This window comes from Chinchilla lanigera, unplaced genomic scaffold (genome assembly GCF_000276665.1).
Source record: "Chinchilla lanigera isolate Chin_1 unplaced genomic scaffold, ChiLan1.0 scaffold00016, whole genome shotgun sequence".
Taxonomy (NCBI): Eukaryota; Metazoa; Chordata; class Mammalia; order Rodentia; family Chinchillidae; genus Chinchilla; species Chinchilla lanigera.
The window spans coordinates 4694301-4721148 of record NW_004955417.1 but is presented as its reverse complement, the minus strand read 5'-3'; the positions used below and the strand labels follow the sequence as shown (position 1 = coordinate 4721148).

The 26848-nt window shown below is 32.5% G+C and overlaps 1 protein-coding gene across 1 annotated transcript in view; it reads right to left on the bottom strand.

Annotated features, from left to right (window-relative positions):
* Cnbd1 (cyclic nucleotide binding domain containing 1) overlaps positions 1-26848 on the bottom strand; it is a 376001-nt gene that overhangs the window by 62589 nt on the left and 286564 nt on the right. Inside the window, exons 7-8 of the mRNA XM_005381753.1 lie at positions 20552-20689; positions 19680-19812 (exon numbers count right to left, since the gene is read on the bottom strand). Of these exons, the coding sequence (XP_005381810.1) occupies positions 19680-19812; positions 20552-20689 (271 nt within the window). The remainder of the gene's footprint in view (positions 1-19679; positions 19813-20551; positions 20690-26848) is intronic.

Sequence of the window (26848 nt, the reverse complement as noted above, 5' to 3'; positions counted from 1 at the left end):
GCAACCTCCTAGTGTGATTCAGCTCTACCTTACTTTGACCACTGTAATTGCTTCCTTATTGCTTTGTTTTAATTAGTATCCTAAAGCTTTTCTCCCAACATAATTTAGCAATATTAGTTAATTTTATGCAAAAATCTCAAACAAAATACTGTACTACTAAATCATACTCAACAATGTACTCAACAATGCAGGCTATGGATGCGCCTCCATGGGAGAACATTATTTAGCAAGCATGAAGCTCTAGTTTAGTCTGAGAAGTAAAACAAATCAAAAATTCAACACCTATTCTAGATAAAAATATTCAGAAAACTAGGAATAAAGGGAAACTGCTTCAATTTAATAAAGGATATCTAGCTTACAGATAATAATAGTGAGAAACTGGAAGTTTTCCCATTCAGATCAGGAGCAACACAAAAATCTAATAAAATATATACAAATGAAGAAAACAAATTTGAAGAAATACATCAAAGAAGAACTGTCAGTGAAGAGACTGCATTCATGAATACAAAGATTCAGTGTTGTAATCTATTAATGTTTCATGAAAAGCTCTGTGGATCGGACACAAATTAAAATTCTAGCAAGTTACATTGTAAATAAAGAAAAAATCATTTGCATTTTATAGAGATAAGCAAAAGACATAGATTAGCCAATACAATAATGAAAGAGAAAAACAAAATGGAGGACTACCATTACTGATTTCAAGACTTCCTGTGTAGCTATTGTAATCAAGACAGCAAAGAATAGACAAATAAATCAATGGACTATAACAAATAGTCCAGAATGGACCCACATAAATACAATCAACTAATCTTTTAACAAAGAAAAAATGCAATGCGATGCAAAATAGACAGCCTTTTCAGTGAGTTAAGCTCTAAGAACTGCACATCCCTATGTAAAAAATCTGAATGGAGACACTGACCTTAAACTCCATACAAACTAGCTCAGACTGGATCACACACTTAAATGTTAAGTGAAAAACTATAAAGTTCCAATAACCAGATGTTATTTGGCTTGGTAATTCCATTTTAGGCATACCACTAAAGTCAGGATTCATGAAGAGTCAAAAGGTATACTTCATTGAAAATGACTGCTCTCCAAAAAAGAAAAACTGAAAAAAATTAAAAGACAAGCTACAGACTGAGAAGAAATATTTATAAAAGACATATCATATTGTCTCCCTAGTGTAAGAAAATGAAAGAGTAAGTAAGATCTAAAAGGGATAATAGATATTGTGAAAGGGAAAGAAATGCTCAAAAGGAAAGAAAAATTGGGATGGGAGAAAGGAGAAATGAAGGAAGGAATATGTATATATTAGCTAAGATAAATGTAACACTAATTTCTATTAGTTCATTGAATTAATAGTTCTATTTCTATTATTTTATTGAAAGGAACAGTTAGTGTTTATATTGTTTCATCAATCTTACTTGCCTATATCTGGTAATCTGAGCAACTACTTTGAAGATAACAATATCTCTCCTAACTGTAGCTCAACTAGGCTAATTTATCAGTACCCTTCTGAGCTTGATTTATGTGGGGTAAAAATTCTACAATATAGAACAGTGTAGAAAATTCCTCATGGGAATTGCCTCAAGTACCTTGCCTTTTAAAAGGCTCAATTTTGTTTATTTTGTTTGTTTGTGTGTGTGTGTGTGTGTGTGTGTGTGTGTGTGTGTGATGAAACCAGTTTTATTTTTTAATTTGAAAGAGAAAAAAATAATGAAATAGAGTTTCAAAACTAGGAGAGTTATAACAATAAATTGCATATTATTGTTCTCTTAGTATTTGTTAAAAGTACAAGATATAGGCATGATATCTTGTTCAAACAATATTAGCACAAACCTTTCTTTTCAATGAACTAAGAGAAACTGGCTGTGTAACTATCTTAACTATCTTGGGTATAAATACATTTTTCTCTTTTTCCCTTTCTCCTTTCCCCCTTCCCCCATCACAGTTTGTCTTTTCTTTTGAAAGAAAAGACACAATTCACAATTCACAAAATTCATTGTACATTTGGATCTTATTTACTCATTCAATTTCTTACACTAGCGAGGCAATACATGTGGTTCTGATTTATTTCACCTATGCGTATGGTCTTGAGTTGCATCCATTTACCTATAGAAGTCTCCAGTTTATCCTTCTTTATATCTGAGTAGTATTCCATTATATTAAAAAAATGGGTGTACATATATCACTGATGCTTTTAATTCTTCAGAGAAGATACCCAGAAGGGGAGGAGCTGGGTCAAATGAGATCTCCAATCCTACTCTTTTAATGAATCTTCACACTGATTTCCACAGAGGCTGCACAAGTCTGCACTCCTACCAACAGTGGAAAAGGGTTCCTTAAGCCCCACAGCATTTGTTATCAGTTGATTTCTTGATGATAGCCATTCTTTCAGGGATGAGATCTAACCTCAGTGTTGTTTTAATTTGAATCTCTAGAATGACCAATGATAAGCATTTTTCATGTATTTATTAGCTATTTGTATTTCTTCATCTGTGTATTCATCTTCTCAGATGTCCATTACTGCACAGTTCTGCTGTCCATGTTGGGCATCAGTGCTTCAAAAGCAGGTATTAACTTATTACTAGTGCCTTCATTTTCTGTACTACCTTCCTGAAACTACTCTCTTGGAGGTAAGCAGTGTCATTATAAATGTGGAATCAAATGCTACTTTTCTTTTTTATTTTAAAGAGAACAAAACAGTAACAAAAGGACAACAAAGCCAAAAACAAAGCAACACAAAAACAATAGAAAACAATACAGGATTTTGAAACAAGATGATAGGAATTAACAGTGGTTGTTGTATTACAGATTGTTATCTTCAATGAAGTCGCTCAGATTACCAGATGTAAGAATGCAAGATTGATCAAACAATTAAACACAATAACAGGTAATTAAAAAATGAGAAATGGTACAGATCTTCATTAAACAAGATGGTAGTAATTCAACAATGTTGTTTTTTGCATACTGTTGTCTTTAAATTAGTTGTTCCACTTACCAGACATAAGCATGCAAATTGGTCGAGAAAAAAATTTAAGCATTAACTGTTCTTTTCAATAAACCAGTAGACATCAGCAATATACTTATCCCGCCTATGCTTTTGTATGCGTGTATACTTTTCTTCTTCATCTTAATTTCCTATCACCTTGTTTTGAAATTCTGTATCATTTTTGTTGGTTTTATGTTGTTCTGTTTATGTTTCTGTTATTTTCTTTTTGTGCTTTTCCTAATCTGTATCCTTCATATATTCTATTTGTTGTGAAATGCAACTTCCTCCTCTTAACCTTTTCCTCACTTATTTTATGCTAGCATCATATTGTCTAAAGACTACTATAAACATGTTAGACTTACTTCCATGATTTCTTGATTTAGTTTGCTCTTCTTTTAACTGCTTAAAATTCTTTGCTCCAAATTTTCCTCATATCTTTATTCTCCTCCCATTTGGCCCTCTCAGACCTCTCCCAGGTTTGGGTGCAAGTCTTCCATGATATGAAGCATTAGGATACTCCTTCCAAGGGTGAAGAAGCATACTAATGTGTGACTGAAGTTACAATAACTATCTTTTGCATGAAAATTTCCCGGAATTTTGATTTAGGTTCTGACGTCCACCTGGTGCAGTAGATATTTCTGGCATTGTGTGCATTTCTACATTGACCATAGTTTTCCAAATTTCTTGTGTTTCCTCTTTCTTCCTTTTCTTTCTCCTCCCTTTTCTAAGAATCCATAAATATTTCAATCTCAATCTCTTAATTTCAGCTCAGTTTCTCTTATTAATTGCTTCCATCTCCTTCTGGGGGCTATATTGAACAGTCTTTTATGTAAGGATACCAAGGCTGTTACCAATCACCTAAAAAATTAAAGGAAATAATCTCTATGTATACACAAAGCCAAGAATAGTTTCTCTAGATTATAAATCCTTTAAATGTACAGTGCAGCTGGGGATATAACTCAGCAGCACAGAGCTTGCCTGGCAAGCATGAGACCACGAGTTTGATTTCCGGTACCCTCTAAAATGTACAGTGCATTGACAAGAGTATGCAAAACAATTTTACCTTACAAGAGGGGAAACATGACAACTAAACTAAACACTGCTCTGACACTACCACAGCAATACTCAAAGAAAGACATGAAAATATTTATTGCTGAGTACTTACTAATGTCTGAGAACAAAGCTTAAAATATTAACATGAATTCAGCACCAAAAAATAAAATACAGAATAGTTGAAATCCAATGTAAATTACAAATCATATAAAAAACATAACTTTATGATTCATAGTGAAGAGAATAAATTAACTGAAAAAAAACCCATAACGACACATGTTTGAATTAGAAGAGAATAATAAAAAAATCACAAACATCTCATGCTTTAGAAGCAAATATAATTTCACGTCGAGCAGAAACGCAATACAAAAAGATACAAACTGAATCCCTAGATAGAAAAAATAAATACTAAATAAATATCCAAATGAATATCTAATATAAAAGTGTAATTAGTATGATAGGTATTAAATTAGACACTGTATTAGAAGAGCTTAGTGAACTTGAAGACATGCCAGTAAAAAAATCTAAAACAAGATATTGTAAAAAAGAAATTAAGTCTGCATATATACACAACACACAAGATCATGCAGGTAGTTTGGGTACTGTCTCAGAAAAGAGAAAGTATACATTTGAAAAGATGATTTCTCAAAACATTACATTTTTTATTAAAACTAATACTCTACCCAGGAAAAGAGACATTGTTTATAAGTACACTTGAAATGTTAAACAGCATAATGTTTATTCTGGGCCATAAAACAAGTCTCAATTAGTTTAAAGAAATTCAAAAAAACACAAAATATATTGTCTAACCAAAGCAAAATTATATTTCAAAGTTCATTAAAAGGTATCTAGAAAAAACTGAATTCTTGGACATGTAATAACAAATTCCTGTTATGGTGCAAAGAAAAATCAAAAGGAAAATTAGAAAGCACTCTGAGTTGGATGAAAATAAAAAGACTAATATAGTACATCAAAATTTGTGTATAGATTGCCAGTAATACTTACAAAGATGGTACTTAATGGTCAGATGAAAAGTAAGAAAGGTTTCAGGTTAACAACCCTAGTTCAACCTGCAGATATTAAAATCAAATTAAATCTAGAGAAAACCAAAGCCGATTCCTTAGGAAGACAGATAACAGATCATGAGGGGATTTTACAAATGTCTTAAAATAAGTGACATTATTATCATCATTTTGCAAAGGATGATAATGAGGTGCGAATACATTTAGAAAGATTTACCCACAGCCTCACAAGTAGGAAATAAGTGCAGTTGAACTTCAAACCTGATTGCTCTCAATCCTTCATCAATCTTCTGAAATACTTAGTATGCTGAAGATGTATATTTATGTAATTATTAGTTCATATTAATGGTTATCTAGAAAAGTAGTTGTATAAGATGGTCAATAATTACACAGAACTAATCAATCTCTACTCACACTCTTGTATTTTTCACTTGTTATTGTCTATAGTGGACATTTTCATACATATGTGCAACACATGATGTACCTCACTGTTATACATTGTAGGCTCTATATAAACATTCAGTAATTTACTTAAGCAACCCCTCCTTGACAGATATTTGTCTCCCATTGTAAATGAGTGAGCACTACAATTTTTAAACAATAGATAATAAAAACAAAAAAAAACTCTTTTGTAAAAAAGAAAGACCTACAAATGGAAGGAGGAAGAAGATGAAAGAAAAATTAAGATGTATTCTGTACATGTACCAAGTACCCATATGATGATATATTTTTATATAATACAAAATCAACACACAAATAAAAGTAGCATCCCTCTACACCAATAATGAACTAATTGAAAAAGAAATGAAGAAATTCATATTATTCAAAATAGCATCAAGGAACATTAAAGTCTTAAGAATTAACCTAACCAAGGAAGTGAAAGATCTCTACAATGAAAACTATATTGAACAGGAGCAGTCAGAGTGGACATTCCTATTTTATTCTTGATTTCAGAGCAAAAGCATTCAATATTTTCTCATTTAATATGATGTTGGCAGTGTTTGTGACATATAGATTTTATTACTTGGGATAAGATCCATTTATACATATTTTCTTCACTGTTTTTGTCATCAAAAGATTTTGGATTTTGTCTGAGGCTTTTTCTGTATTTATTGAGAAGATCATGTGATTTTTGTACTTACTTCTGTTTATGTGATTATATATGTGTTTGTGTGTGTGTATATATATATATATATATATATATATATATATATATACTTGCCTATATTTAACCATCCTTGCATAAAGGATGATCTTTTAGATGATTTGTTGCATTCTGTTTGTCAGTATGTTCTTCAGGATGTCTGCATCTATGCTCATCAAACACACTGACCTGTAATTGATTTTATTGTTGGATACTTGTCTGCCCTGTTCAGTATAGTACTTGAAACATTAGCCACAGCAATCAGGCAAGAGAAAGAAATAAAAGAGATATGCATAGGAAATGAGGAAGCCAAATTATCCTATCTGCAAATAGCATCATCTTCTATGGAAGACTCAAAAATATCCACCAAAAGACTCCTAGTATCAACAACCAAACTCAATAGTCTCATATAGTAATATATTTTTGTATAATATAAAATCAACAGACAAATAAAAATAGCATTCCTCTACACCAACAATGAACTCTTTGAAAAAGAAATAAGGAAATCAATATTATTCAAAATAGCATCAAGAAAAATTAAATTCTTAGGAATTAACCTAACCAAGACATGAAAGATCTCTACAATGAAAACTGTAGGGGCTGGGGATTTAGCTCAGCGGCAAAAGTGCCTGCCTGGCAAGCGCAGGGTCGTGAGTTCAGTTCCCGGCACCGGAGAAAAAAACAAAAAAAAACAAAAAAAAAACAAAAAAAGAAAACTGTAGTAGTCTTGAAGAGCATATTGAATGTAAATAACAAAATGAAAAATATACACTGTTGCTTGATAGATGGAACCAATATTGCCAAAACAGCCATACTTCCAAAATTGATATACTGATTTAATATGATTAAAACCAATAGATCACAGAACTGGAGAAAAGAATCCTAAAATTTATGTGAAACCAGAAGAGACCATAGAGCAGTCCTGAAGAACAAGAGCAAAGCAGGAGGTATTATGATCCCAGATATCAAGTTGTACATTATAAAGGTACAGTGGTAAAAACAGCATGGTCAGGCACAAAAGAAGATACATGGATCACTGGAATAGAACAGAGGCTGCAAAAATAATGATAGGCACACTCCCCTATCTGTTTTTGACAAAGGATTAAAAAATGTACAAGGGAAGAATGATGGTCTCCTTAATAAGTAGTAATTGCAAAGCTGGCTATTTACATGCAGACTGACTCTAGATCCATACATCTCAACATGTACTAAATTAAAATAAAAATGAATCAAACATCTAAATGTTAAAACAGAAACACTTAATCTGCTATAATATAAAAAAAAGCACTGAGATTCCATCTTGCCCCAGAAAGATTGGCTATTATCAGGAAATCAATGAATAACAAAAGCTGGCAGAGCTGTGGGACAAAAAGGAATCCTTTTCCACTGTTGGTTAAGTTAGACTAGTGCAACCACTGTGGAAATCAGTGTGGAGATTCCTAAAAAAACTAAAGGTAGAGGTTAACTTTGACCCAGCTATTCCCCTTCTTGGGATCTCCCCAAAAGAATTATCAGACTTCCAAGGCAAAGCAAAACCTATGGGTTGGGCTAAAAGCAAAGATATAAAGTGGGGATAAAAATCATTTTCCATTGGTATGCTATTATTCAACTAAAGGGAGTTACTGAGATATTTTCTCTGTTGTTATAAAAGAAGTGCTGCTGTAATGATAAAAATTTCAGTTTGTATCATTGGTCAATTTTATTTTTGTGTATCTACATTTCATGAGAAATAGAAATTTTGAAAGACCACATGTAGCTTTTTCTACAGAAAATATAACATCTAATGTAGTGTATCAGATCTCCCAGAGATAAACAATCTTTTCTTCTCAAAAGTACCCCATGTATGTAAGATACTGAATAAAAGTTTGAGGTAGTTTGAAAAATGAGCCATCTATTGATGGCTCCTTCATGCTTAAAGAACTTGTTCAAATATTGTATCTCATATTTCTCCTCTTTAGAGCTGTGCTTTAAATACTTGACAAACAACATGAATAAATAAGCCACCGAAGTTCTTGAAAATGGCTGCTTAAACACATAAAATTATTCTTGGTAAAATGACTGAATAATTACCATTACAAGTTTTCAGATACTTGTCAATTATTCTTTGATGGTAAACTCAATTCGATTTATATTTCATTTTCTATGGCAAAATATTGTCTCCAGATAAATCCCAACAATATTTTATAAGCTACTCTTTGTCAGACAAATGGAAGTAATTAATATTAATTTGATGTGCACAAACCAGCAAACCTTCTCAAGTTTGACATCACATAGCTCTTTTAAAATAGAACCTAGGTAAATGGTATTTTAATAAAGACTTGCCAAGATTTCTTGTTAAAGAATGGCTTAATGTCAAAATAAGTATTAGATCAGAAATTGCCATCATTCTTAGAAAAATGGTTAAAATTTAAAGAAAATAATTTTAAAAATTGAAAGTTGGTTACTTAAAAGTTTAAGCAGGATGATTACGGTATTTAGCCCTAGTTTGTGTGAATGTTTAATTTTTCTTTGAACAAATACTAATCTCATAGCTATCATATCTCCATAAAAACTCCTGTAAGGCGTGGGAATCTAGAAACACCAAAATAAACATACAGGTCTTTGACATGGCTGCCCTCTACTGACCCAATATTTGTTCTATTTTGACAAAATACTTTTATGCAATATTATTATCTCAAACTTCTGAGTACTCTAAAATATGACATTCAGTGAAAACATCTAGGCAACACTATGTTGAAGTTTGAAAACCAACATATGAAATTATGAAAAATAAATTAGTTCTGTGATTCTTATTTGCATGTAGAAATGCAAAATTTTAATTAAATAAAAATCCAAAAGTCAAGGAAAATAGATTATAAGATCTCATTTTTCTCACTTCCTAGGCAATATAAATATCTACTATGCTTTATTGGATCTAAGTTATCTGCTCATTTTTGTTATTAACACGCAGTTCAGGAGGACTACACAAAGCACTTTTTTATCCAAAATATATAGCTATGTCACTGGCATAAATTCAAAATTAGCAATATGCAAATAGGTAAAATTTATTATAGGCTAATCCTGTGGCTATGCATATACAAGGCTATGGATATATAACTCAGAGTTCTGAGAATAATTAAAATGAATGCACTGCAACCTTGAGCACAGGATTATATTGGTTTGAAATAGATTATTATCTTAACACTGGCACAGTGCTTTGAAGAAGAAGAAAGCAAAAAGAAACAAAGTTGCTTTTGAAAGCTGAGAATAGCTTCCAGGTATGGTTGATAAAACAGGTAACTGATGAGACAGAGATAGAGACTACATAAAGATGATAGAGATACAAGGACAGAGAGAGAGAGACAGAGAGACAGAGAGACAGAGAAAGTCTTGCTTCGTTAAATCTTTGAAAGGCTACAAAAACCTCTCTTCATTATACTAATCTTGAACAGTTATCATTTTAGAAGTTCACATAGGGGATTATATTTCCTGTGGTTACATAATCACAATTTCAAGACACGTTAAAGATTATGTCAGCCAGACTCACACTTGGCTGTAGTGTGTATTTTTGTTTTCTCAGAATCTCTTTAGAGACATATTCATCTACTTTGGCAGTGGAACGGTCTGTGGAGGACTTCATCAGTTTCCAGGAACAAGGCTGTGATCCAGCATCAGCTGAACAATAAATTCTGTCACAAGCCAGAGTGAGCAGTTAAAAGTATGCATGTGACTCAACCAGCTAGTGAGTCATACGAGATTTTTCCTGGAACAATCAGGAAAAGAGAATTATTTTGCGCTGGAACAATTCGCTGTGAAGAGTGTAGCTACGTTTGCCATGGCGTGGAGAAACTTGCTGGAGAAGGAAGGCAGCACAACACAAAACAGGTTGAAAGATTGGAAAGTGCAACCCTAGTCAAGTTAGTTTAACACCTAAATCGAGGCGTTTCTGAAAGATAATGGCCTGAGCTTATATAAAATACTAAATTATTTCCTGTTCAGTGTTAATTTTACGTTGTTTTGCCATTTTGTCACTTAAAATGCAAAGACGTCAAATCAACCACTTTAAAAATAGAATCCATGAACCCTTCTTGATAGATCTTGCTAGATTCTGATTGTTTAAGTTTTATCCCCAGAGTCTCTTAGACTGCTTGTCAAACATTTTCCAAATTGAATCTATAGACTATGACACTGCCTGCATCCCACTGAATAAGTATCATGTATTTCAACTACTACCAGGAGAACTGTACGTGTCAACAGTCAATTGCGTGTTTGAAATGCTGTCCAAGTCATTTCTATTCGTGCTGCAAGTTCATGTCTTAGTAAAATATTATATCAAAAACTATTTCATAAGCAAGAAAAGTAATGATATCATGAAATTTAAGGCATCATCTGGATGAAAATAAGGAATACCTATGCTAAAAGAAAAAATGAGAGGAAAGGATTAGGGAAAGGAGAAAAGAGATTTAAAAAAAGAAATGATGCGTTATGTACGCGAACGATACAATGAATGTAAAGGTCATGTGCTGCAAACATGTATTAATACATAATTTTTAGGGGCCGGGGATATAGCTCAGGGCACAGTGTCTACCCGGCAAGCGTGAGGTCCTGAGTTTTATTCCGGATACCAATAAATAAATATTAAAGAAAATAAGGGATGGAATGTGGCGAGGACTTTTTAAACTGTAAGTCTATTTTTTAATGTACAGTATAGGAGTCACATCAAGCAGTTTGGTGCTTGTTATAGTTTGGACCTAAAACAGCCCCCAAAAGTCTCACATGTCTGGAATGTGATTGGATGTTGGAGAGACTAAACTTGTAACGGGACTCCTCCACTGACCAGCCATTAGCTGAATGTATTATTAAGAGATGGGGCCTGATTAGAGGGTGTCACTGGGTCCTAACCTGGAAAAGTTTATTCTCGTCTCTGGCCCCTTCCTTCTATCTCTGCTCAGAGGATGCCATGGGTTGAGCACCTTTCCCACTGCCATGTCCCTCTGTCGTCCTACTTCTGTCAGAGTGTAACCAACCATGGACTGATACTGAGAGCTAGAGATAACCTCTCCTCCTTTAAGTTGTAGGGGTCAGCATCAGATCCTAGTGATGAACAGAGTGACCATGACAATGTTTCTTTGTAAAAGGAAGGAATAAAATAGTCTAGAAACTTCTCTGCTCTAACAATAGCATGGGGCTCAGAGAATCCCAGTTAGTAGCAGGTTTATAACACAATTTGGAGATTTCCCTCTCAGATTGTTGTCACATGATTTTAAATACTGTTATCTGATGTATTTACCATATAGTTTACCTTGTACAAATTCCACATCAACTAATTTTAGAAATAAAAACATTACTTTTTGAGATCCATTAACATCTATGAAAATTAAGATTGTGACATCTAATTTACAATCCTCAAATCTCAGGAGAACTATTTATTAGTCTAATATAGTCTTTTTAAAGGAGACAATTAAAAGACTACGTATAAAGATGTTTTAGTTTTTTTGAGATATTCTTACATTCTTATACACGAACACACAGAGACATATTCACAAATATGTCTGTAGATGTGTGATTCCAGAGAAATTCGCATCAGAATAAGAAAACTAACCAACAATGACATAGTTTACACTTTTAGCTGTAGATACTCTTTAGGAAATTATTATTAAAATGATTTATAAGATCTTTTAAAAACCACTATGTAGTCCATCTTTACTGAGAGTTTTAAAAAAATCCAGTATTCTAAACTTATTATACTAATATTTTTGCCTCTTTATCTGTTTTACAATATCAGAAAGGGTGTTGCATGCCTAATATTGTACTACCCAAAATAGAGACCACCAACTATATACAGCTATAGATTATTTGAAATGTGGCTAGGCTCTAGATGGGCTTTAAGCATGGAACGTATGCTGTAATTTTGAAGATAATAAGAAAAATCTATGGTAATAAAGGAATTGGATCTACTTAGTGATTTTATATTGATTACATATTGAAATTAGATATAAATGGAGTAAATTAAAAATACTGATGTTGTTAAATTTAATTTCATCTGTTCTTTTCACTTTTTAAATGTAGCTACTAGAAAATTTGAATTTATATATGTAATTGCATTATATTTCTATTGGAAAACACTGTTCTAAGAGTTATACTTCAACAAAATCTTCTATTATCACTTAGGATTCTTTATGAATTGTAGCCTGTTTTATGTTTTCCAATCTTCTTTCTCATTTTTATATCCATCAAGAATGCAATGGGAAAAATTTTAGTCATCATTAGTTAGGACAGTTATTAAACTATACAGACACTGTTCTCTATTATTCCAATACTCATTTCTACTTTTTTTACTTCAACTCCTTAAACTCAAGATGTCTCCATTCACAAATGGAAAGTTTTAGTTTTGTTGACTGTAATACACTAATAAACTGAGACTAAGAATTTGGAAGCAAATAAAAGACTTTCCTATTTCACTTCTTCTCTCTACCCCTCTTAAAATCTGTACCTCAGCAGATCCTACATACCAGTGGAATACTGTTATCAAAGCCTCCGACTTTGTCAGAGAAAAAGACGTATCTCTCCATATGTGAAGGTACCCTCCAATCAGAAAATATTCCCAAGAACATGTACAATCAAATATCGTGAAAACTGTCAACTGCAGGATGGCAAGATCATGCTAATGATTTTGCTGATGGTGCAACCCATAGTATTCAACACAAATTGCTCCCTAATTTAATAAAATTGAGGATTACAGAAGTCAAATTATTTTGCAATTCTATTTTTTATCTATTTTTTTGTCTATTTGATTATAAGCATAATGAATACTTACAGAATGTCTGAGAGGCATTAATCAATATTACAACAATATTTATTATTAAATGTGTTTATAAATGATATTAATGTATAGTACAAGAATCCATATGTTATTGAAGAGGTTCTACTTTGAAATGTATAGTAGAACTTTGGTTTAAAGGAGTCGTATTTAATTCATCCCTTACATAGATTCAATGTCCATATATTTGGTGTGCTCAGAGAAAAAAGAATTCAAATTACTTTCATCTGCTGTATTTGGATTGCTTAAAATGGGAGAAAACAAAATTATCCTGTTGTATTTTAAGCAAAGAGGAAGACAACTTTACCTTTAAATATCAAGGGATAGAATGTGAAAACTGGGTATTATAATTTTTGCTATTAACTCATAAAAGAGACAATGGTCATTTATGGGGATAAACAGAGGTGGAAAAAAGTAGCTCATCCTATAAAAGCCTTCAGTTGCTGTTTTGGATCATGACAAGTTTATTTACTCATGGGGAGTTTGAATAAATAAGTGTTCTATTATTAAAGGGTTTTTAATTATATCCTATCTACTTCTAAGAGATTTGAGTTAATTAAATAAATGCTTGATTCTTTTTAATTTAATTACTATCTAAGCACTGTAAATTATTTAAATAGGCAATTTTTATTTGACACAGCTGTATAACATATTATTCATCTTTATCCTATTATTAATAAAATAAGAGGACTAAATTCTGAGTAAGAAGTTAGACTATGCACTTTCTTCAAAGCATGCTTGAATGTATCCTACACATCTAAATATGTAATTTATCCAATTGCAACATGAATAGGGAAGAAAATCCATGGTGTCAAGGTGCATAGTGGTATTGGTTGCTTTAACACATTGCCACAAGCTAAGTCACTTTTAATAAGCTTAGAAAGTCACTTCCCATGGTTTGGAGATGAGGGGACCGAAGTTTAGGTGTCAGAGGCCATACTCCCCTCAAAGTTTACTGTGGTGAAAAATTCTTTCCTTTCCTAGCTTCTTGCATTGCCACCGTGTCTCTGTGCTTCTTTCCTTCAAACCCTAGTTTCTGCAGTCTTCCCATCACCTTCTCCTCTGAGTGCTTCTATCTGACTGCCCTCTGCAGCCCTGAGGATCAGTGCAACAGAACGGAAGATGGGGACGCAACCCCAAACACACTCAGCCACCTTATCTTCGACAAAGGAGCCAAGTATGTTCACCGGAAGAAAGACAGCCTCTTTAATAAATGGTGCTGGGAAAACTTGCATTCCATATGCTGAAGGCTAAAACTAGACTCATGTTTATCACCACACAATAAAGTCAAAATGGATCAAAAATCTAAATATTAAACTAGAAACACTAAACTTACCAGCAGGAAAATAGGCAGAAATCTTAAAAGCATAGGTGTAGGCAGAGACTTCAAGAAGAAACTCCAAAATGCGAGGGAAATCAACAAATGCAAGAATCAACAAATGGGATGTCATCTTATTAAAAAGATTTTGTAGAACAAAAGAGTCTCCAACAGAATGAAAAGACAACCCACAGAATGGGAAAAGATTATAGCTAGCTGTCCCACAGACACAGGAGTTATATCTAGAACATAAAAAGAACTCAAAAAAATGAGATGGTCCAAATTCAAAGACCCAGTAAAAAATGGGCATTTGAGATGAATACAGAGTTCTCAGATCAAGAAATAGAAATGATAAATAAATATATGAAAAAATGTTCTACATCATTGATCAATCTAGAAGTGAAAATTAAAACAACCCTGAGATTCCATCTCATCCCAGAAAGAATGACTATCCTCAAGAAATCAATCAATAACAAATGCTGGGGGGCTGTGGAGGAAAAGGAACACTTCCTGGCGTGAAGTGTAGTGTAGTGGTGTGAGTATAGGCTGTAGTGTACTGGTGTGAGTGTAGGATGGTGCAACCACTGGAAATCAATGTGCAGACTCCTTAGAAAACTAGGATTACAGGTCCCATTGATCCAGCTATTTTCCTTCTGGGCATCTGCCCAAAAGAATTAAAAACATCATACTACAGTGATATATGTGAATCCATGTTTATTACAGCATAATTTGTAATAGCTAAATCTTTAAAATAACCCAAATGCCCATTAGCTAAGGAATGGATAAACAAGATGTGTTTCCTATATAATGGCATACAACTCAGCAATAAAGAAGAATAAACTGAAGACTTTTATAGGTAAATAGAAGCAATTCGAGAGAATGCTCACAAGTGAAATAAATCAGACCCATATGTGTGAACATTGTATTGTCTCACTGGTGTGAGAAATTGAACAAGAAAACAGGATCTGAAACAGACAATAGATATTTTGAACTGGGAAAAATACTCAAAAGAAAAGTCAAACTGCAACAGGGAAAAGGGGAAAGGAAGAAAGGGAAAAGGATTTAAATATATATATATATATATACATATATATATGTACCCAACTATAACTATAGTTAACATAGTTTTACAGTGAGCTTCTCAGTTCCTTCAAGAGAATGTTTTGTGTTAATATTGATTAGACAAGATATCACACCTATATCTTGTACTCTGATTAACTAATATGAAAACAACAATATACAGTGTACCAATTATTGTTACTGTCCAAGTAACATGTTTCAAAACTGAATTTCATTGTTCGCTTATTTTTTTCTTTTTAAAAAATTACGCTCATAAAATTTGTCCAATTATTAAGTCTTTGAGATTAAAAAAAAATCTTCCTATTCATGATAGAAGTGGTACCCTTTAGGTTTGTAACCCTGGTGAGTAAGCTACAAGTTTAAGATAGGCAGCCAAGCATTACAACTCATCATTCTTGAAGTTGTTTCTTACAGTGCTATTCATTGAATATGCCTAATGACAAGAAAATTTTATAACTTGAGGACATATTATATTGTAATTACATTTATTGTTGATAATTCCCTGTCTTGTTAGCCTGTATAGTAGAAAGATATCTACATGTGAGTTTTAAAAATAATGACAAGAGATTCATTGATAGATTCAACAAATTATTTTACTATGCATGATTTATTCAAGATAATACACTACAAAGTATTACACTAAAATACTTTTTTTGTCTTTTTGAGACAGGGTCTTGCTATGCAGTTCAAGCCAGCCTTGAGCTCACTTTGTAAACCCAGGCTAGTCTCGTACTCACAACGATCCGCCTGCCTCAGCCTCCTGAGCACGGGGATTACAGTAAAATTAAAATGCATTAACTGAGCTAAAGAGGCCAGTAAAGGAACAATGAAGAACAAAATGATGTCATGATCCCAGGGATGTTGACAATAATTATTTTAGACACAAATATGACTTTGAGATACACAAGAGTGTCACTTGAGATAAGAGTTTTGATCACCTGTAATGTTAATTTGATTTGTAAAAGTGTGATGTCAAAAAGGCTTGGAGATTGAATCCAGTAAACCTCAAACTCACTTTAGGTAAAGCTTCCAAATATATGTTCTGTACTGAAACAATCTACTTGCAGTTTGTGAAGAGCAGATCTATCTTTTACTATCATCATTATTTGCACATATTTTATCTTTTAGGACTAAACTGATTGCTATGATTTTATTTCAATTTCTCTAATGATCATGTTTGTTATACCAAATTCTTCCTAGAAAAAAAATGGAGCTTACCAACCAATGCAAGATAACAAAAGAAAGACATATGAGTAGCTAAATATATTCCAGGTAAGCTTACTCTTTTTTTATACATATGATACACACGCAAACAGGTTAGTTATGTAATCACTAATTGCTGTAGTCCAATCAGCCACACGGTGGATGAAAAACACCTGGGAAGATTTGGGATGCGATACAAATTGCTGAAATTGCAATCGTGTATATATCCATGAGAGTCGGGTTCCGTTGGCATATGGGTCAAAAGTATGAAGATTCATGAAGTAAGCAAAGAAAATAGAGCTAAAAACAAGCTTTAATGTTGCAAAGATTGCAAAGGATTAAGTCTAAGCTCAATTAAGGTTTTGAATAATTAACTAAATCCCTCTGAAACTTTGTCCAATATCAATTGTTAAAATAAAATCAGAACGCACATTATTATGCTTTGGAAATCGTAACATAGTTCTGTTAATTTTAAACTCAGATAATGAAAGTATAATTTGAGCTACATTCTCTATATTTTTGATAACAATTAAAAAACTACATTTTCTTGTAATTCAAACTAAATTTTATATAAATTCAAGAAGCATTAAAACTTATGCTCCTTTTTGATATATCATTTGTCACTACCATAAAAGAAAATTAAATTAGTTTGACAGGACTTATTTTTCACCTATATATGTTTAATTATAAGAATTATAATAGTTCAGTGCTAAAAGGGCCATTGGCTGAAATTTCACTTTTCTCTAAAAAGAATAAATGTTTCCTAGAACTGTATAAATATAAATACTGTACATTTGTACTTTTAGGGTTCAGTGAAAATATATTTTTTACTACTTAACTCTAATCATAGATATTCCAATCTAATAGGTAATTTAGCAAATTTCTCCACTGCTTTTCAAGTTATGTACCAAAAATTATTGGATTAAACATTAATCTAACGAATATTGTTTTAAATCTACTACCTTTTAATCTTTCATTCTAAGTTTAAGCGTTTTATAGCAGTTTTAGGTTATGAGATTATTAATAGAAAATGAATACATTAAAAACACAGAATTACGCTCCCTTTTGAAATTTTATATCCTTTTGGCTCACTGAATTTTATTTGTTTGTTTTGTTTGTTTGTTTGTTTTTTTGGTTTTTCTCCGGTACCGGGAACCGAACTCATGACTTTGCACTTGCCAGGCAGGCGCTTTGCCGCTGAGCTAAATCCCCAGCCCCTTGGCTCACTGAATTTTAGATAGGATATCATTTTTCATTGATAATCACATCAAGTATATTTCTATAATGATAGATTGACAAGGTTAAGGTACTCCTTTTTATATGTAATGGCTCTGGAAGTGACACAAAACAATATTTTATATTTCTCATACAAAGAGTAAACCTATAAATCCAAAATATACAGATTTTTAAAAATTATTTCTATGTAACAAATATGGTGAATTTCAAAATGCTAATTTCCATTGTTATAAGTTAGTTTACTCACAGTCTTTCATGTTGATTAAGAAATGACAATTAAACCTCATTCAGAAAAATACTTCATGAATTAAAACAATATTACTAACATTCAATTTTTATAGGATATACATATATGTTTGACAAAGCATGGGTTAAATACTGTATTTCAAAAAATAATAAACCAAATACAAGCACTAAAACTTTGGAAATATGGGAAAATTTTGGTCTCAATAAATTAATCTGATTTATTCTTTGAAACATAAACTTTTGCCTATTGATATATACTTTTTTCTAACAAAAGAAATGTTTGTTCCAGGGTTAAGCTGACCCTAACATTACTATTGATTAATAAATTTTTCCAAGCATATCTTAGCCAGATCTCATGACTTCTATTACCACAATAGCCTCTGGAATTTACAATTCAAACCCATTCTTTTTTAATCTTTAATCTTTAACTTTGAAGTGTCGCTAACTACAATTGTATCTGTTAAACTTGGAGTGGGAATATTTCTTTGAAATATTTCCTCTTCCAGTACAGTCCAGGTATTATACCCTCTGCTACTGAACTGGGAAGCGATCAAGGCACGATGACAATCACATCTCTGTTGTTCATGGCCATTCTTGTGAGGCAGTAATGGTTCCCTACAGAAGGAGATGCAAAGCCATGATCCTCTTACCATAGTTTTTTCAGTGCTGGCTTCTGTACTTAATTGCTTCTGGCAGGTAGAAAAATTCTTCAGCATGACTCAATACTGCCTCCACATTTGTGTACACGTAGCCCAGGAGGTCCCCACATCAATGTCATGTTAAATACTGAGAGATACGTCCCTCACTGCTATTGCCTCTTAGCTAGGCCTCACTTATTTTCTGTAGAAAGGAATATCCTTAACTTGGAAATCTGAAATTCAAAATGCTACAGAATTCAAAATCTTTTAAGTGCCAACATGATGCCCAAGTAGAAAATTCCACACTTGTGATCAGAAAATTCCTCATGTGATCAGACTCAGTCAAATATTGGCACATTAAAAATACTGTATAAAATTATCTACGGGCTATGTGTATAAAATGCAAACGATGTTTTAAAATTTAGGCTTGGTTTCTGTCTCCAGGATGGTGTTATACACTGTATGTGCAGATATTAAAAAATCTGAAAAACCCCTGAATCTGAAATATTTCATGTTCTAAGCGTATGGAGAAGAGGGTATTCAAGATGTAATTGTTATTTTTTCCAGTGATAAATGTAGAACAAGTATGCATCAACAAACTTGCTTTTAAGTAGTTATCCAATCAGGAAGATGGGAAAAAATGACTATAAGCACCTACTGCTTCTCTTCTTTTCAGTTCAGTCCTCAGTGTAATGATGAGGATGTGCCAAAAGGAATAGGATTTTTGGGGGACATACAGAGATAAGCAAGTAAGGCTAGTTCTGAGGGTATACCTCAGGTCAGCACAATATCATTATAATGAAACACAGGAAATCATCTAAGTGTCAAATTTAAAGGTAGAGATTTCCTCTTCAGAGAGACATTATTTACAAATATTAAAACTGTGAAGAATTACAAAGTCCAATAGTATAATATGATCTAAGAAATCTATAATTTACTTCAACTCACCATGACCTGCAGGAAATTTCTTCCATTTAATAAGTGCTGTTAGCTCACATATGGATAGAGTAGGCCACTCCTCGTAATAAGGACACTTACGGATTAATTTCATCTTCTGTATATTTTCAAGTTTTGCTTTTTCCTGGAAAGGAGGGTCATGGTCAAGTTTCCAGTGGCAGTTAATTTTAAAAGAAATGAAAAAATACCGAGTAGAGAAATTGCAGAGAGAGAAAAATGATGCAAACATAAAGTATCATATAATGTATTGGCATTGTATTAAGTCTGCATTGCATAATCATAGAGCCTGATAAGAGCAGTTGGCAGAGCAGGACCGTGGGGAACTCCTCACTCCGTCACTCAAAGACGCTTCCTTTCATATCCAAGGGAATGACAACAGGACAAAGGGCAAAATCTGGATTTCACCAGAAAAGCTAAAAATAATTAAATTTACACAAGTGAGTTATTTCAAAGCAGCAAAGTTCAGGCATCAGAAGTGAAGGGTGGTCACCTCTTCATGCAGCGCTGAGTTTGTACATTTGCTGTTACTGCGAGACGGCGCACCAATCACTGTGAAGTAAGACGGAGACTAGAAATTTGGAGAGCTGTAGTACTATTACGTATCTCGTCGTTTCCTATTCATAACACATGGCATACTGTTGACAGCCAAAGCACTTATTTGCTGAATGAAAGAGTTTAAACTTCATGAAAAAAATTTATGAAGGACACTCAGAAGTATATATAACATATGTCAGTATAGAACTTTGATTTCAGCTCAACTACCTAGCAAGAGCAGAGACTTCTTAGGAGACGTTCACCAAGTAAGGCACATTTTTATGTCTCCAGGTTAAGTCAAGTTAAAACAAAGGATATGGACAACTTACCAATTTTAAGTTTGCATAGTCCTTTGCAGGGATTTTAAGAATTTCACAATCTTCTTCTGTCACCACTGAGAGTGGCCGTGTTTCTAATTCAAGATCAGGCGTCACTTCCAGAGTTCCAAAGGTACTCCACTGTGTCAGCTATGAAATACCAGAGCACACTTAAACTTCATTAATGCTTATGGACATAAAAATACCAGTGAGAGTGAAAGTATACACGAGTCTGCAAAATGGATTGTAGTCCAATCTCCAAGTATAGGAGAGAAAGCACTCTAGAGAGCATTTGCATGAATGGCTCATACTTTTCCCCATGTCATTTCCTCAGGTCAAGCAAAAGTTCTTTTCATCAGCCTGATGAAAATAACACTAAAAGTTCCTTTGGGTTTTTTTTTTTTGGTGATTTATTTTAAGCACCAGCTAAATGAAAAAAAATGGTAAATACATGTTCTTTTTCTTATCCTCAATTTGACAGTTATAATAGGCAAGGTATATATGTAGTATGCAAGTTATTGGCATATATGTATATGTATTTACATAGATTTCTTATTAAATGTGTGAAAAATAAATATTAATCTTGGAATAAATAGTACCATTAGAATATATATTGTGAGCTATCAGGATATAGGAGACTATAGCTACACAGAAGGTCTATCTTGATGTTTGACTGGAAAACAAGACAACAAATGCAGGCAAAGGTACATTTATGTAGGAGGGTGAGGAGTTTCTCAGGGAAAACATCAGATAGACATGGCTGTCCAAAAACAATATGAAAGAATGAGAGAACAATCACTCTTCTACTTCTAATCCATAGAAAAATTGAACATTTTTCTTGTTAATGAAAAACTCATACTGAGCTGAAATCTTCAGTCCAGACAGAAAGAGAGAAACTTAAATGACAGCTAGTCACTCAGGAAGCCAAAATGGTTCCACATGCTATCAAAAAAGGATGAAAACTATTGAGTCTGGAGCTTGTTGTATGTGTAGGAACAAGAGATAAGACTCAAGAACACGCAAGGAAAGAAGGAGAACTTGGCTGCCTTCCCTCAAGCTTAGAACCATGAAGGATTATGTCACATATAAAATGGAAAGGAAATTCTGCCAACTAATCTATCACAGCCATACATAGACTTTGCTTCTAGCTGTGAAATTGGGCAGGATGGTCACAAAATTTGAAGTTTGGTTTGCAGTGTATATAGGTACAGAGTATACATTTGCACAAATTTCATTGCCCAAAGCTGAAAAATTGATGCAAACCTTGCTGTATAACTAGAAAAACTCTTAGGATTCAAGAATGTGAAATCTTTAAACCTTATATATAATTTCAGGGGAAATGAATTCTCAAAGAAAGCAGTTATTGCTCATCACAAAATCAGAAGAAAACATTGCAAGTCATTGGCTACAACCTAGATGCTGGAAATTCAACAGAGACATGAAAAAGAAAGTGTCCAAGCTAAAAGAAGCTACGTGCACGTTTATATATTTAAACTGTAACTCAGAGCATGACATGAGGCTAAAAAAAGCAATATTTCAGAGAAGAATAAAAGACATTTTATTGAAAAATTATTAAAAAGAAATAAAATTATTGAAAAGAGAAACAGATACATTAATTTAAAGATTAAAATTAATCAAATGATATTGATTAAATGAGAAAATTATCTTTATCAGATAATTCAAATATAGAACAATAGAAATAAGAATAAAGATTTACAAGCTTTGGAAGATGGATAGAGACAATTCAGCATACATCTAATAGAAAATCTGGGGAAAGCCAAAATATGATACGTAAAAAATAACAGCTGTAAATTTTCCAGAAATGGGGGAAAAAGATACTCTTTGAAATTAGGGATCATATGAAACCTAGGGGTCTGTTTGTTTTTGTATTATTCCTGCTCAGGATTTCATAAACCTCATTAATTTTCCTCTTCTCCCGCTTCCTTCCTTCATCATCGCATTAGCTGTGAATTTCAAGTAGACATTTTCTGCATTTTTTTTGGCCTGAATTATCTAAAAGCCATTATGAAAGCTGAAGTCATGACTCTGAATAACATTCTAAAAGCTTCCTCTTGAATTCATTAACCAATATCAGCAGACTTTGAAATATTAATTTTCAAATCATCAATATCTCGTACTCTTTAAAGACCTAATTATTTTTGTTCAACTAATTTTATAATAATTTATGTTTATAAAATTTCTATTTTGTGTTATAACTGCAGTCATCTTATAGGTGTTCAAGAAAAACAGCTTTAAATTCTATATTTAGAATTCTATATTTGCTTAAAATAGGAATGTACAGTGAGGATAAATTGTAGACATTATGTGAAAAAAATTACTAAGAGATGAATTTTGGATAGAAAGGTGCTGAATCTAAGTAGAAAGAGTGAAAAGAATGGAATAAAATATTGGATAAAATAAAGTGTGCAATCAAATATAGTGTGAATAAAGCAAGAATTAGTAATATGAACTGTCCTTAAAGTACAAGAACATTAAGATGCTTTCACAACATTGACTCAAGAAGAGCAGGTAGGAAGAATTAAGATATTTGATAATCTGGGACTAAGAAAGTAAAAGGAAACAAGTTTTTTTAGTTCAAATTATAAATGCAGTTCCATAAAAATTAGAACTTCATTAATGGATAATAAAATAAGCACAATAACAGAAACATAATGAAATAAGAGATATTTGCTATAAATGTGGCAAATAGAAGGAATAATACTTCAAATACTTAATAAAATTAAAATTTATTAAAGAATTAAAGAAATGAAAGAATAGAAACAAAACCAAGAAGAAATAATTATTGGAAAGGACTGAAAAGATTTATGCAAATACAACCATTTTCTAAAGAAAAAAACCAAATGATTCAACACTCAAGAAATATAATTACCTTTAACAGGTGAGAGAAAAATATAATGAATGTTGGAATCCCACATATTTTAATGTGTCACATTGAAAATTTACATTACTCCAATATAAGCAACAGGTGAGATACCTGCTGTATCTGTCTGCATACTCTAAAATCGAAAAACTGTCTCTAACTCTAAACTCTAAACTCTAAAAACTGTCTGGGCACTCTAAAATCCTGTACTACTTGGCAATTATCTGACAATATCTGTTAAAATAAAAAATCATGCAATATCTTACCAAGAAAACCATCTCCTGGAAATCCATCTTATAGAAACACAGACATTTTTAAGAATATAAGAAGTTCATTGTGGCACTTCTAGTTGCCTCCAGCTATGGAATTTAATATCTATTTAACCAAATCTAAATACAGCTAAAAGTTAGTGACATCTATGTATCTCAGCCTGAAGTAATTCTTATGGTGAAAAACATGTCAGTGAAAATGTATGTTAAAAATCACTTCTTATAAATGAACAATGAGAAAAACAGTCCATGTAAGTGTATGTAATGGTTTATTTACTAGGATCAGAGGAAACTGCAAGTCTGCATATTAGGCTATTAAGATTCTCACATTCAGAGGATAAAATTGGAGCTAAAACAGCACATTGTTAACTTTTTCTTTAAATCCCCTTACATTTTTTCAATGATAGTAGACAATATGTATTACATTTGTCAATTTTAGATATTTTATTAAAGACTTGAAAATATAATGTTAAAACAGGATGATGAATTATTTTCCACCCATGTATTATTTCTCCTGATATTTTATGTTGATACATAAAATGCCTTAAATGATGTACATCAGAGGCTTATAGTTACTACCTCTGACCACTGCAGGTAATTATCATTATCTAACTAACACTTTTAGTATTTTCTAAATGCTTCATAGATACAGTAATGTCTAAATCAGACAGCACTACATATAAAACTTTTTAGATGACTTGGGCTTAATCTTTCTCAGATTTTTGGTACACATCATTCATGAAGCTTACATAGACAATCAGATTCTGATGGAGATAGCTGGTAGAGGTACACTAAAGGAACATTTCTTTCTCATGTAATTTGACTGAGGAATAAAATGATGTCCAACTTCTTTGAGAAATGATGTATTCTCATGCTTAAAATTATTAAAAACTACTATAGTAATGAATGATGCAAGTAATATGCTTCTGAATAATAAGAGAGAAAATTTGGGCATATTTATTTTGAAAAAACTCATGTTGAGATTTGTTTTCAACTGTCTTTCACAAAAATAAACTTTTCTGGAAAAAAGAGGATTTCATAACTATAATTTTTCTTTGTGCATTATTTCTTCATTGCTTCCAGGCATTTACACACTAAACAGGATGAATAACTAAAATTAGACCTGCTATTTTAAAACCAAGGAAAGGTCTTGCTCTAAATCTTGAAGAATTTTTCTTTTTCTCTCTAAGGGTCTGAACAGGCAGAGAAATCACAAAACTTCTCTGTAGCAGAGGTTCATAACCTGGCCCCTGGATAGATTCCATACTTCTAAAAGACTCAAACCCCTAATATAATATGCCATAGTTTGTGATCATTTGTAACTTTCTGCTTTTCTTGAATAAGTTTCTATATCTTACATTATATTCTCAAAGATATGTGCCTCAATAAAAGATTATTCAATACTGTTTCAGATAGAAAAACGTTAAACTTCACCTCAAAAATGTTATGCCTGCTGGTTATTGAAAGTGCATTCTCATAGCCAAAGAATGATACATAAGGAAACACTGTAGGAATTCCTTGGATCTATTCATTCCAAACCTGAATTATAGGAAAGTAATCTTTTAAGATATTGTGAATAACTATATTTTCCCAAAACACAACCTGTAAATCACATTAACTTTTAGATGTAGCCAATAGACCTTTCTTTAAAAGTTGCCTACCTACAACATCCTATTATGTCTTCCACGCTTTTCAGCAACAAGAATTTAGATACCATCACTGACAGAGAGTTGGAGAAAGAAGGCTTTTTTAAACCTCCTCTAAAACAGAGCGGCTTCTTGAAGCATTTTTACCACTTGCTCAGTGGTTCATTTGTCTATATAGTCAGACTGCTTATTTGCCTTCCATCTAGTTTGTCATCTCTCATCGGCACCAACATCAGTTTAGTCATCTCCCAGATTTTAAATAAATTATTTCTTTCATTTTTGTTCTATAAACATGCAATGCTCTAAAAATTAAAGGCTCTCTGAAAATAAACTAGTGACAGTAGTAAAACACTGGCTTCAAACTTTGAATGCAAAGAAATTTGCTTCTTTTTCTTCTATAGCAATATTTTAGTAGCAAATTAATCTGAATTGCCTAGTCAATCCTTTGCACCGCTTTAAAACCAGGAGTATTCTAATCAAATAATCTTAAATTCGAAAACTTCCCTCACAAAACCTAATCCATTAGCTAAATTTTAAATTTGGCACATGGAATGTATCTAACTCCTTGCTTGATTCCACGGATGTTACACAGCATGTTCAGTGACATGAACTTTATTGAGGCTCAGTTTATACCCAGCCACATTTTTCAAAGATCATATTTTTCACAAATGTTCTACATCCAGTTAAAAAGAAGGTATGTCTTAAATTTGTTTGCAAAATTAAATACAGGTCAAGTTTGTTAATTGTGTTCTTCAGAATTTCTATCCATTGGTCTTATTGTTGTTGTTTGATTCTTTATTAATTATTCAGATATGTCTGTTAAAAGCTCCCAACATAATTGTGGAGGCTTTTTGCTTCTTTTTGCTCTGTGAAGTTCTCTTTTAGCTTAGCTTACTGCATATTTTTACATTATTAATTTTGTGGCTGCTCGATGAATGCAAAGTGGTTCTTTTCTTCTAAAGTGTATCTCAAATTATTCCCTGAAAGTTCTAGCCACTGTTTTCTGTCCAATTGATCATCTCTATTATGCTTACAAATTGGAAAGTCTGCTCGGGAAAACAGGAAATGTGTACCGCAAAACAAATTTTCCTTCTTCTTGAACTGTAATTGCTCAAATCCCAGTTCCCCTGATTACTCTGAAAAGCTTTAAACCCTTAATTTATTCCACTTTCTTAGTTGTTTCATTATGGGGATTTGTCTGATATGAGCTATTTTATTATAGCAAAAAACAAAGTGTGTAGTAGGTGAAAGTGACTGAGTACCTTTAAAAGAAGATCTATTTCTCTTTCAATTGTCTGAACTTTTTGCCTGCCTTTATCACCCTCACATGAGGAAAGTAATGGAATCATTCACTATAAACAGACAATGGTATCCAAGCCTTTTCTCATCAAAGGTAAAAGAAGGATGGAGATTCTGGTAAAGGATTCCAAAAATTTCAACATAAATTAGTTTTCATAATAGCAAAAAAATGTTATGAGGGACTCGATCCTAATTTTGATGAGAGAGAGAGAGA